This window comes from Zootoca vivipara, chromosome 14, assembly GCF_963506605.1.
Source record: "Zootoca vivipara chromosome 14, rZooViv1.1, whole genome shotgun sequence".
Classification (NCBI taxonomy): Eukaryota; Metazoa; Chordata; class Lepidosauria; order Squamata; family Lacertidae; genus Zootoca; species Zootoca vivipara.
Window position 1 is genome coordinate 47,355,543 of NC_083289.1, and position 13,108 is coordinate 47,368,650.

Sequence of the window (13,108 nt, forward strand, 5' to 3'; positions counted from 1 at the left end):
GGAGAAGGCAGGAAGACTGGGAGGAGGAGGTGTCGGAAGCTGGAGAGGGAAGAGGGTTTAGTGAGCAGGGAGAGTCTGTGGCAGAGAAAAGTTCAGAATCAGAGGCAGAAGCTGATGCAGGAGAGGAGAAAGACCAAGAAGCAGAGATGAGTCAGGCTGGTAAAGAGCCACAGATGTCTCCCCCTCCTGCTGCAACAAGCTCCCCTCCTCGCTTGTCTCCCAGAACCAGAAGAGGCATGAAAACGGCAGAGGAGAGGGTGGTTGCGTGCAGGCACAGTCTCCAATTGCTTGGGGAAAGCCCTAGGAATGTGAGGACTTTCAGTCTTGGCAACTGGTTTTCATGGAGGAAGACCACTGGGAATGAGCTGCTCTGCTCATTAGGCATGACACTCAACCAAGTCTTTCGAGAGTGTGTTTTTGCTAATAAAGAGTTAACTTCATCTCTGAACTGCGTAGTTACTGACCGGCAGACTCCTGTGACATAGGCCTTGCTCTTCTGTAGCTTCCAGCTTCTCATGTGTCTTGTTTCTGCTGTCAATACCAAGCAAGCTCAACTCCTGAAGAAACCACAGGATAGGCCGTTGGTTACATATGGGATCCTCATTATTGCAATGATAATCCAACGGGAAAAGCCTTGGCTGCAGGCTTCTGCAGATCTTGGCAGACTCTCCATGGCATCCTCAGCTGTAGACGATCGCTGAAGTTTGACATTAATCCATGTGTACCTATTTGCAAAGTCAACGCCAACTCTGAATAATCTGTTAGGGCACTTGCTATCTTGGTAGAGAGATGAGTGGGCCACCCAATTAAATTGCAGAGCATGAGGATTTGCAGAAAAGTTTTCCTTTGCTAGGCTGGATCTATTTCACAAAAGGAGGGCGGAAATGAAGGTAAAGGTAAGCTGGGGTATTTGAAAGCTCTGCCGATACTGACTTTTGGAGACCTGGCTTCAGTATAATATTGCAATGAGACTTTTCAAGCCACAGGTTCGGCTGCTGAGATGTTACAGAATATTAATGAACTCTATCTCGGAAGAATACCTTGGATAACCAGAACTTGTTCTCCCACCCACCCACCCATTTTTCTGTTCTCTTTTGATTACTTATCCCCACCTAAACCAGGGAGGTGTCTTACAAACGTCGATTGGAATAATGCAAGGAAATTAAGATCCTGTCATGTGTTGCAATATATCTATGGATTTTTAAAAGTTTTTTATAAAAAAATATCAAAATTTTATTTTATGGCTTTAGTATTGTTTTTTTTCTGAATTACATATGGGGAGCACCAAAATCTTTTAAGTGCTCCAAACATCTTAACTCAGTCCTCTTTATTTTTTCTTCCATCATGGACCCCAAGGGAGGCTGCTGTGTGAATGAGGGAGTGTGTGATAATGTGAAGGGGAGATGAATAACAAAAAAAGGTGTTCTCTCTCTCTCTCTCTCTCTCTCTCTCTCTCTGTGTGTGTGTGTGTGTGTGTGTGTGTGTGTGTGTGTGTGTGTGTGTGTAAAAACTCAGAAACTCAGCTGTGAACATGTCTGGGGCTCTACTTGCAGATTCAATTCCTAATTGCAGTTTATATATTTTTCTTGACTTTTCTTCCTCTCATCTCTTTCCCCCCCTATAGGTTATAACCCTGGAAGGATGGGTTGACATCATGTATTATGTCATGGATGCGCACTCTTTTTACAATTTTATATATTTTATACTACTTATAATAGTAAGTACGGGGATGGGCTTGGACGCATGGGCAGAGGGCGCTGTCATATCTTGTGATCATTCAGCTGTACCCAGAGTAGACCCTTTGAAAGTAATAGCTGCACAGTCGTACCTTGGATCCCAAACGCCTTGCAAGTCGAATGTTTCAGCTCCCAAACACCGCAAACTCAGAAGTGAATGTTCCAGTTTGCGAACGTTATTTGGAACCCAAACGTCCATCGTGGCTGATGCGGCTTCCAATTGGCTGCAGGAGCTTCCTGCAGCCAATCAGAAGCTGCGCCTTGGTTTCTTAGCATTTTGGAAGTCGAACGGACTTCCGGAACAGATTCCATTCACCTTCTGAGGTACAACTGTATTTCAATCCATTGATTTCAATGTGTTTGCTCTGAGTAAAGCTTAGTTGGAGACAACCCCATAGATCTGGGTACTATAGCACATGTTCCACCCATGTATCATTTCTGCTAGGTGTTAGGGAGGGATAGGCAGGACAATGACAACACCGGGGGAAGAGGAGCTAGCGTCTGGCTTGGGAGAGAGGGGCAGGGATTTGTGGGGACCTATACCAGCCCGGCATAGGGACCCAGGTGGCGCTGTGGTTAAACCACTGAGCCTAGGGCTTGCTGATCAGAAGGTCGGCGGTTCGAATCCCTGTGATGGGGTGAGCTCCTGTTGCATCGGTCCCAGCTCCTGCCAACCTAGCAGTTCGAAAGCACGTCAAAATGCAAGTAGATAAATAGGAACCGCTACAGCAGGAAGGTAAACAGCATTTCCATGTGCTGCTCTGGTTTACCAGAAGCGGCTTTGTCATGCTGGCCACATGACCTGGAAGCTATACGCCGGCTCCCTTGGCCAATAATGTGAGGTGAGCACGCAACCCCAGAGTCGGTCACGACTGGACCTAATGGTCAGGGGTCCCTTTATCTTTTACACCAGCCCGGAGGCAAGAATTGAAGGCAGGGGAAGCTTCAGAGCACAGGATGGATCAGAAGAAGAGGAAGAAGAGGCAGGTTGGACAAGTGAAGGGCCAGGCACTTCCCCACCCTCTCCTACACCGCTGTCTCCCAGAACCAGGAGGGGATTGAAAAGCGCAGAGCAGAGGCAACTTCCACGCAGGCACAGTCTCTGGCTGTGAGTGTGCAGCCCTTCAGGGGGGTACATAAACTGGTGGAGGGGACTGTTGGCCCACTGTTGCTGCAGCTGTTCCATAGAGTGCATACCTAGGAATAGCTGCCTAGATGCTAGACTGCTGTGCATAAATAACCAGAACTGCCAAAGCGACTGTAAGTGTCCTCTTCGCCAATAAATAGTTCACTCTCTGCCATGTGCAGTCCTTGGGCTGGGAAGCACCCTTGACACAAGGGGACCTACCTATCCCCTCTGTCAGGTGGAATTGAACCACTAGGCTTCAGGGAGCTAGCTCTCCGCTTGAGTCATAGGCCCAAGGGGGACTAACCTGATGTCTTCCGAATGATGTTGGAGTCCAGCTCCCATCAGTACCTGGCTGACATGGTCAGTGGGCATGAATGAAGGGGTCTGAGAACCTCCAGATGTTGCTGGATTAAGAGTGTTTCCCCCAGATGATCTCAGTGACCAACTTGGAATGTGCAGGGCAGGGCATTCCTTAAGGTACCCTTGACCTAAGTAATTCAGGACATGGGTGGCACTGTGGTCTAAACCACTGAGCCTCTTGGGGTTGCCGATCAGAAGGTCAGTGGTTCAAATCTCCATGGTAGAGTGAGCTCCCGTTGCTCTGTCCCAGCTCCTGCCAACCTAGCAGTTCAAAAGCATGCCAGTGCAAGTAGATCAGGCATGTCCAAAAGTCCGTTTCAACCTCAAAAAAACTCAACAACTTTGGGGTAAAATTGTTTTAAAAAGCTCAACAACTTCAATCCAAAAAAAGGACCCTTTGGCCGGCCCCTTGGTCAGCTCTCACGGCCCTTCACTTCATCAAATCTGGCCCTCTTTTTAAAAAGTTTGGACACCCCTGGAGTAGATAAATAGATACCACTGCGGTGGGAAGGTAAACAGCATTTCCGTTCACTCTGGTTTCCATCACGGTGTTCTGTTGCACCAGAAGTGGTTTAGCCATGCTGGCCACATGACCCAGAAAGCTGTCTGTGGACAAACACCAGCTCCCTTGACCTGAAAGCGAGATGAGCCCCACAACCCCATAGTCCCCTTTGACTTGACTTAACCTTCCAGGGGTCCTTTACCCTTTTTTAAACCTTAATTCAGGGCTTTGGACCCTAGTACAGCTTGGCCCGGATGATATTGCAACTGCTCTGCTTCTCTGTCTCCTTCCAGGTTGGTTCTTTCTTCATGATTAACTTGTGCCTGGTTGTGATAGCAACACAGTTTTCTGAAACAAAACAGCGGGAGAATCAGCTGATGAAAGAGCAGCGAGCCCGCTACCTCTCTAACGACAGCACAATTGCCAGCTTCTCCGAGCCGGGGAGCTGCTACGAGGAACTCCTCAAGTACATCTGCCACATTTTCAGGAAAGTCAAGCGGAGGACGTTGCGCCTCTACAACAACTGGCAGAGCAAGCGGCGGAAAAAGGTCAACCCCAACGGCGGAGAGGACGGCCAAGGCCGCCGGAGCAAGAAGCGAATCACCTCCATTCACCACCTGATCCACCACCACCACCACCATCACTACCACATCAGCAACGGGAGCCCTCACGGGCCGCGGTCCAACCCCGAGATCTGCGACCTTGAGCTCAAGGTCATGAAGCCCGGAAGTCAACTCATGCTTCCGCCATCATCCCCCAACATCCAGAACTCTGGGGCTCTGGATTCAGAGTCCGTCCATAGCATCTACCATGCAGACTGCCACGTGGAAGGGCCCCCGATGAAATGCAAGTCTTCCAGCGTCACGGCGGGGGTCAAGCTCTCCAATCACGGCAACATGAACTACCCAACCATCTTGCCTTCTCCCGTTGGCAGGGCTGGTGTCGCCCCGGCGTCGGTGGGGCAGAAAAATAGTGGTAGCAGTGGTGGCACCACTCCCGTGGCTGTGGTCAATAGCCCAGTGCATATGAATGTGGACTCTTTTGGGAAGCTCCATCATTTGGTCGGAGAACATGGTAAGGGGAGAAGAGTTTCATATCTCGGCTTAGGCTTAGCAGGCAAAGACAGAAGGCCAGTCATGATATCAATGGGTGCTGAGAATACAAGAATGTAGGAGTAGCCCTGCTAGATTGGACCAAAGGTCATAATAATAATAATAATAATAATAATAATAATAATAATAATAATAATAATTTATTCATACCCCACCCATCTGGCTGGGGTTCCCCAGCCACTCTGGGCGGCTCCCAACAGAATATTAAAAACACAATAAAACATCAAACATTAAAAACTTCCCTAAACAGGGTTGCCTTCAGATGTCTTCTATATAAGATAGTTGTTTATCTCCCTGACATCTGATGGGACGGCATTCCACAGGGAGGGTGCCACAGCTGAGAAGGCCCTCTGCCTGGTTCCCTGTAACCTCACTTCTTGCAGTGAGGGAACCCCCAGAAGGCCCTAGGAGCTGGACCTCAGTGTCTGGGCTGAACAATGGGGATGGAGACACTCCTTCTGCTTCTGACAATGGTTAGCTGGATGGCCCAATAGGAGCCCACAACCAAGGCACAAAAGCTTTTGGTGTCTGATAGACCTCTCCACCACCATTAATGTGTCTGATCTCCCTTGAAAGCCATTTCATCCAGTGGCCACCACCACATTACGCATGAGCAAATTCCGCAAATTAACCATGTACTGTGTTGAAGTGCATTTCATGGAGAGTATGGTCTGTCCATGGTGATTTGCCAATTATCAAGGCAGCCCTTTTTGCTCTTAATTTAGCTTCAATGGAATCATCCAGTTAAACCAGTGATGGCCAAACTTGGGCCTCCAGCTGTTTTGGGACTACAATTCCCATCATCCCTGACCACTGGTCCTGTTAGCTAGGGATGTTAGGAGTTGTAGTCCCAAAACAGCTGGAGGCCCAAGTTTGGCCATCAGTGAGTTAAACTCTTTCACCAATACATAACAGGCAATCCCATGTCAGTGTGAATTAAACCAATTTTATGTAACAAGGCCAAATGGGGACAAGTTCTTCCCACGGCGAGAGGTTTAAGAGCACCCAGCTGCTCATGTAGGTTGTTGATGAAATTGTACCCCTAAGATAGGGCTGCCATACATTCAGAAGTTCCTGGACAGAGCTGAAATATGGCAGTCGGAAGCAATGTCTGGGCAGAAATCACTTGAATGTTAGGGAAAATACGGACACATGGCAACCTATGTGTTGAAAGTATGGTTTGTGCTGAAATTCCTTAAAAATAGCTCGAAAACTTTGCAAAAAAAGCTCAAGAACTTTTGTGTCCAGATTTTCACCTTTTGAAATATGTCAACCCTACCCTAAGCAAATGATCCTCAAGCCTCGCTTGAGAACTAGGTAGGAAGGCCCAAGCTGTTCCCATTCATCTCTTCCACCTCATTCCATTGCAGGTCTTTGTCGGACGTCCAGCAGGTTGTCTGGCTTCAATGTGCAGTGCCCCCTGCCCAGCCCACAGGCCAACATGCTGAACTGCGAGCTGCAGAACTGCCCCTACTGCGCCAGCATCCTGCAGGACCCCGAGTTCGAGTTCAGCGAGTCGGACAGCTACGAGTCGGGCGACGACAACACCGGCGTCTACGAGTTCACGCAGGATGTGAAGCACGGGGACCAGAGGGACCAGATCCAGCAACAGAGGAATAAGAAGAGGAAGAAGAAGAAAGAGCCAAAGGAGAGGAATAGGATAGTCAGGTTCTGGAAGGCGTTTGGCGACAAGCTGAAGAGGATAGTGGAGAGCAAGTATTTCAACCGGGGGATTATGATTGCCATCCTCATCAATACACTCAGCATGGGGATTGAGTATCACGAGCAGGTAAGTGGCACACGTCTCTCATTAAGCTGGCTTTTGTAGGAATGGGGGAGGAATCGGATTTCACTTGCATTTGAATGTGAATCCACTTGGTTCGCACTCTGCAAAACAATATGAGGACCAGAACCCAGCCACCCTTGGAAATTCGCATGTCTCCGAATTTTGCAGCCCAGTTTTTTAGCTAAGTGCTGTGTGCAAAAAATAATAATAAATAAATAAATGCAGCCACCAGGGAAGCGTTGGATTTACGTTTAATGAGGCCCTAAGCTTCTCCAGCCATTCTGAGCAGCTCCCAACAGTTTAAAAACAGAATAAAGCATCAAACATTAAAAAACTTCCCTAAACAGGGCTGCCTTCAGATGTCTTCTATAGGATAGTTGTTTATCTCCTTGACATCTGATGAGAGGGCTTTCCACAGGCCAGGCACCACCACCAAGAAGGCCCTCTGCCTGGTTCCCTGTAACCTCACATCTCGCAGTGAGCTAGAAAGCCCTCGGAGCTGGACCTCAGTGTCTGGGCAGAATGATGGGGGTGGAGACACTCCTTCAGGTATACTGGGACAGGGCCATTTAAGGTTTTAAAGGTCAGCACCAACACTTGATTACTTAGATGAGGTGTCAGATTTGGCCAGGTGGTGGAGGAATCCAGTGGGTCTCAGGAACTCCAGATACATTCAGATCCTTTCACGGAAACAACCCTATGCCCGCTGGCTTCTCTGCCCTCAAAGTCCCTTCGTTGGTTTGTGAACCTGAAAAGGCAGCAACCTCCCCATGGATAAGTCTTTTGCGGCCACCCATAAAAGTGTCATTTGCTCTTGCCGGGTGTGAGAAGATCTATCTCCTTCTCCTCCTTTTTAAGTGCTTAGAGGAAATAAAAATGCATGCTGTTCACGCCAATGCAGAGATCAGCGTGGTGTCGAGAAACATTTCTGAAAGGCGAGGACAGCATGTCCCCATTGTCCTGTTGGGCTGGAGATGAGTCACCTCAAGAGCCATTGGTCGGGTCACTCAATGTATGAGAAAGATGGATGCTCTTTTCATTTCCACCCTGACTTTCCTTAGGGTGAGGCAGTTAATTCTAGATACTCATCAAAATGCATGCCCTCCATTTTTCTTCTCCCTGTGTCTGCTCCTGCTTTCTGATGCTGTTGTGGCATTTATTGTTCTTAGGAGCAAATTATTTGCACATTATAAAACCCGCTCGTGGCAGATTAGGCTATCCACAATGGCTGCGTTCTACCTCCACTCTCGGAGGCAGCAAATGCCAGTTGCTGAGTATCACTAGTAGGGAGAGGAGCTGTTGCACTCAGATCCTGCTTGTGGGTTTCGCAAAATGGGCATCTACTAGATTGTGAGAACAGGAGGGGATGGGCCTTTTTGCTCTTATTCTGGTCTTAAAAGGTCAAGGGACCCCTGACCATTAGGTCCAGTCGTGACCGACTCTGGGGTTGCGGCGCTCATCTTGTGTTATCGGCCGGGGGAGCCGGCGTACAGCTTCCAGGTTATGTGGCCAGCATGACAAAGCCGCTTCTGGCAAACCAGAGCAGCGCACAGAAACGCCGTTTACCTTCCCGCTGTAGTGGTACCTATTGATCTACTTGCACTTTGACGTGCTTTCGAACTGCAAGGTTGGCAGGAGCTGGGACCGAGCAACAGGAGCTCACCCCGTCGCTGGGATTCGAACCACGGACCCAAGCCCTAGGCTCTGTGGTTTAACCCACAGCGCCACCCTCCTTTGGCAAAACCGATGTGTTGCCCTCAAGTGAAGAGTAAAGAGGAAGAGTGGTTTCTTAAGAAAAGCACGTAGGAACTTCTCGATTCTTGGCAGGTTTGTGGGAATGTCTTGGCTCGCTCTCATGCTGGAAGGGATGTGGCAGCACAAATGGGGCAAGCAGGGGCTGTAGCTCAGTGGCAGAGCATCTGCTTTGCACGCAGATGGTCCCTGGTTCAATCCCCAACATCTCCTACTGCCTGTGCTTTGGTAATCTCCAGGCCAGATTTGTTGTGTGTGTCAGGTTTCGGGGAATCCGATCTTTCCCACGGTGGCAGCCAAGGAGCAGATAGACAATAAAAGTTCCTACCAATTGATTTATTCAATATTCACAGCGAGAGATGAAGGAATGCATCCTCCCCTAGATAATGGCGTTGCTCCAAGTCCCACCCCCTCCATCTCTCCTATTCTACGTCAGCCCTGCTTCTGCTAATCTGAGCTTTCTGCCTCTGAGCCTTCTGTTCTACCACCCTCAATGCTCGCCTTGTCCTGGGAGGCGGGGGTCAGGAATGCTCTCCAAAGAAACTGAGTCTGTCAGTAGGATGCCAGGAAGCAGAAAAATTAGAAGAGTTCTTACCAGGTAGTTTATTAAATATTCACAGAGAGAGACAAAGGAAAGCGGTCTCTCTTAGTTATCGGCAATGCTCCAAGTAAAGTCCCACCCACTCAGTCCCTCCTATTCTACATCACCCCTGCGCCAGCTGTGCTTTCTACCTCTGAGTTTTCTGCTCTATTTCTCTCAAAGCACACTTACTCTGGGGGGGGGGTCAGGAATGCTTTCAAGAGACACCGAGTCTGTTAGCTATCTCTCCAATGTTTCCCAGCTTCTCCCATCTACAGCATCTGAACTATGACCTTCTGCAAACCACTTTTCTGAATCTATACTGTCCTCCTCTTCTCGGGAAGGTTCAGGAGAAGGGGGGTGGTCCCCCACCATTCCTCCACAGTCCAGCCCCTAACACAGGCTTCCTCAGACTTTGCCCTCCAGATGTTTTTGGCCTACAACTCCCATGATCCCTAGCTAGCAGGACCTAGTGGTCAGGGATGATGGGAATTGTACTCTCAAAACATCTGGAGGGCCAAGTTTGAGGAAGCCTGCCCTAACATATGTGAGGCTGCCTCTAAAGACAGCTCTGAAACTTCAGCTGGTGCAGAATTCAGCAGTCAGGCTGCTCACCGGGGCAAGACAGTTTGAGTATGTAATGCCAATCCTGGCCTGATTTCAATGGCTCCCAGTTAGTTTCTGGGCAGAATTCAAAGTGCTGGTTTTGACCTATAAAGCTTACACTTCCCAGGGTGGTTAAATAATCAGTCCCTTTTCCCAAGGAAATCTGGGAACTGTAGCTCTGCAAGGGGGATCTAGAGATATCCTAACAACTCTGAGCACCCTTAAAAAACTACACATCTCCAACAACAACAACAACAACAACAACAATTTATTATTTTTACCCTGCCCATCTGGCTAGGTTTCCCCAGACACTTCCAACAAAACATTAAAATACAACGTCCTTCTTCCAAGGAAACTTGCCTGGGTGGAAGCTAGAGTGGGATGTGTGAGAGAATTGACATCTTTTGCTCCACCCACTTTGGCTTCTGGCCCCGCCTACCATGGCCATGTGACTCCTGAAGGTTGTTGAGAAGGAATGCGAGCTTTGGCTTGAAAAAGCTTGCCCACCTCAATTTAGTGAATAGAACGGCGTCATGATGCTAAGCAGCCAATTGCTTTTGACTGCTTGATGATGTCACAGAAGGCAAGCCAACCCAGTTGTGGGCGGGGGAGTCAGCATGAGAGGACAATGGGAAAACAAGACGCAATAGCTGTGGACCTTTTCGCTGGGAAATTGTCGAAAGAGAAATGGGGTGGTGGTGGTGGTGGTGGTGTTTTCAGTGCCGCTGAGCATGTTTCTGAGAAACCGTGACTGGATGTTCTCCGATCAAGTGTGTTGTGCCAAGAAATGCATTTTCAGTCTTGGTGCTTGTGAGACCCTAGATCGCTAAAAGTTTTTCTTCCGCCGCCCAAACCCCAAGAGCAATTGAACGTTCCAGTTCTCTGTCTTCAGCCAGCTTACCGCCATGCAGCTTTGTTGCATCAGAAGGCTGGGGTTTGCGAGCAAAGCTCTGCGGATCATCCCTGTATGTGTGGGGCTGCTCAAACCCTGGCTTAGCTTGCAAACAGCCAGGCTAACAAACAACGGAGCTGGCAGATCCAGCCTTCCTTCCTAAGTGCCTTACAGCAGCTTAAGATCAGAAAGTGGTCCTGAGGGGCTCTGCCTGGAGCTGCTGTGTAAAGCTGAGAGCAAAAAGAAACAAAGCCCGGCACCTTAGCCTATTGCCAGGATAGCTCTTGGCTACTGTTATCAAAGCCTGGGACCCAAGGCTCTTTCAGATCTCAAAACAAAATGGGAGGGGAACAGCAAGGAGGATCTGAGATCAGGGAAGAGCTGCCTCCTAGAAGCAGGGAAGCAGGGAGACTGCTTTGCATGCAGAAGGAGCCAGCTTCATTCCCCAATAGCATCTTCAGGTTGAGTCAGGAAAGACCCCGGAGAACCACTGGCAGTCAGTGTAGACCGGGGGGGGGGGGGCGGGTAGCCAATGTGGTGGCTGTTAGATGTTTTGGACTACAACTCCCACCATCCTTCACCATTCACTGTGCCAGCTGAGGCCGATGGAGCGAACCAGCAGTAAATCACACCATGCAAGTTGGAGTTAACTCTTTGATAGCAAAAGCACCATCTTCACGGGAGTGTCAGGTCTAATGAGGAGAACAACTCATCTCCGGTAGGTCTTGCCCCCTTAAAGCAGTTGCTGAGACTGAGAGTCCCCACCTTCTCACAGCCGTCTAAGCCCCCCCTCCTCACCAGAGCTTTTCCCCAAGCAATCAGAGACTGCAACTGCGTGCAGCCAACCTCTCCACCCTGTCCATGCCTCTTCTAGTTCTGGGAGACAAGCGGGGAGGGGAGCTTGTTGCAGCGGGAGGAGGAGACACCCATGACTCTTCACAAGCCGGACTCAACTCTGCCTCTTGGCCTCCCCCTCTCCTGCTTCAATTTCTGCCTCGGATTCTGGACTTCCCTCTGCCACAGATTCTCCCTGCTCACTAAACGCTGTTACCTCTTCAGCTTCTGACACCTCCTCCTCCCAGTCTTCTCCCTCTTCTCCCTCTAACCACTCACCACCGTCCCACCACCACTCCCCAGGCTCTGAGCCTTCTTCCCTTGTTGGTTCCCCAGCTGGCTCCTCCCATCATTCCTCTGCGTCCAAGAAGTGCGTGACATGGGAGTTCTAGTGCAAAGCACTTGGAAGGTACCACAATGACTGGGGTAGACAACACTGCGCAACCTGGCTGAGAATAAGGCAGGTCCCTTTGCTCCTACGATGCACTGGTGCATACTCTCTGACATCTGATGGCCGGTGGCGAGGGATGATGAGAGTGGGAGTCCAGAAACATCTGGAGGGCCACAGGGTGCAGAAGGTAGAGGGTGTCACAAATGGGGATTACTGTTCTCACTCACCCAACTGCATTTGGTCCAGGGAGTTTTTGTCAGTAGGTTCCCTTTCACTAGGGGCACACAGCCTATACCAGGCCATGCCAATCCCTGCCACCAGGCCAACCTCTGCTTCTGGTCCCTCCTTCTTTCTCCCAGCGATAAAAAACAGCACGTGCAAATCTCCCCAAGGAAGACAACGAGTAGGAAGTTCTGAACGCTGTTTATTTTCCTCCCAGTCTTTCCTGATTTTGGCTTCTGTGCTTATTTCGTACTAGCTGGGGGATTCCTGTAGCGGTTATTTCTTCTTTTAAAAAATCCAGATGTAATATTTATGCTTGCATCTGTCTCTCCTCGGAAAACATGAAGTAAAAGGAAAGAGAACAAGATGCCACTTTCGGGAAATGATGTAGAACACCGTGGGGAAGAGCGAATTTGTTTCTGTTTTTCAGCCTTGCCGCACAAAAACTCAAACAGCTTTCGGTATTCTGGGCAGCGTCAACCCGCTTTTCCCTCCTTTCCCTTTCACATCAAGCGTTCTTTGATCATCCCGGGTAGCCAAAAAACATCCTAATTGCATGCCGTCATGCCAGAATCCCCCCCCACACACACACACAACCTACACCACGTAGGGACCAAACTGCTTACACAGCAGCAAACAGCCGGAGGGGAAACATGCTAATGTTCTGATTATCCCACCTGGGTTTCCAACAGCCACCAGCTCAAGTTCTCCCTAATTGGGATAAAAGCTGGGTTTTTGCCTGGAGCTCTTCAGGTGGAAAGTTTGGTCCGAATCCCAATAAATATAATTATTTTTTTGGGGGGGGGGGTGATCTGACGCTAATTTTTGTGGCATTCCTACGTTGTGGCCTGTCAAGGTTGCTCCTCAGCCAAAGCTATGCGCACAGCACATAGTAAACTATCTCTCGCTTGGACTACTGCAATGCGCTCTATGTGGGGCTACCTTTGAAGGTGACCCGGAAACTACAATTAATCCAGAATGCGGCAGCTAGACTGGTGACTGGGAGCAGCCGCCGAGACCACATAACACAGGTCTTGAAAGACCTGCATTGGCTCCCAGTACGTCTCCGAGCACAATTCAAAGTGTTGGTGCTGACCTTTAAAGCCCTAAACGGCCTTGGTCCAGTATACCTGAAGGAGCGTCTCCACCTCCATCGTTCAGCCCGGACACTGAGGTCTAGCGCCGAGGGCCTTCTGGCGGTTCCCT

General features: G+C 49.4%; 1 protein-coding gene across 3 annotated transcripts in view; it reads left to right on the forward strand.

Moving 5' to 3' along the window:
- Positions 1 to 13,108, forward strand: part of CACNA1H (calcium voltage-gated channel subunit alpha1 H) — a 172,502-nt gene that overhangs the window by 55,541 nt on the left and 103,853 nt on the right. For 2 of the 3 annotated variants that reach the window (XM_035130681.2, XM_060282381.1), the window contains exons 6-8: positions 1,625 to 1,717; positions 4,021 to 4,801; positions 6,210 to 6,628. In XM_035130681.2, coding sequence (XP_034986572.2) covers positions 1,625 to 1,717; positions 4,021 to 4,801; positions 6,210 to 6,628 — 1,293 coding nt within the window. The remainder of the gene's footprint in view (positions 1 to 1,624; positions 1,718 to 4,020; positions 4,802 to 6,209; positions 6,629 to 13,108) is intronic. The other variant, XM_060282380.1, reaches the window with a different exon arrangement.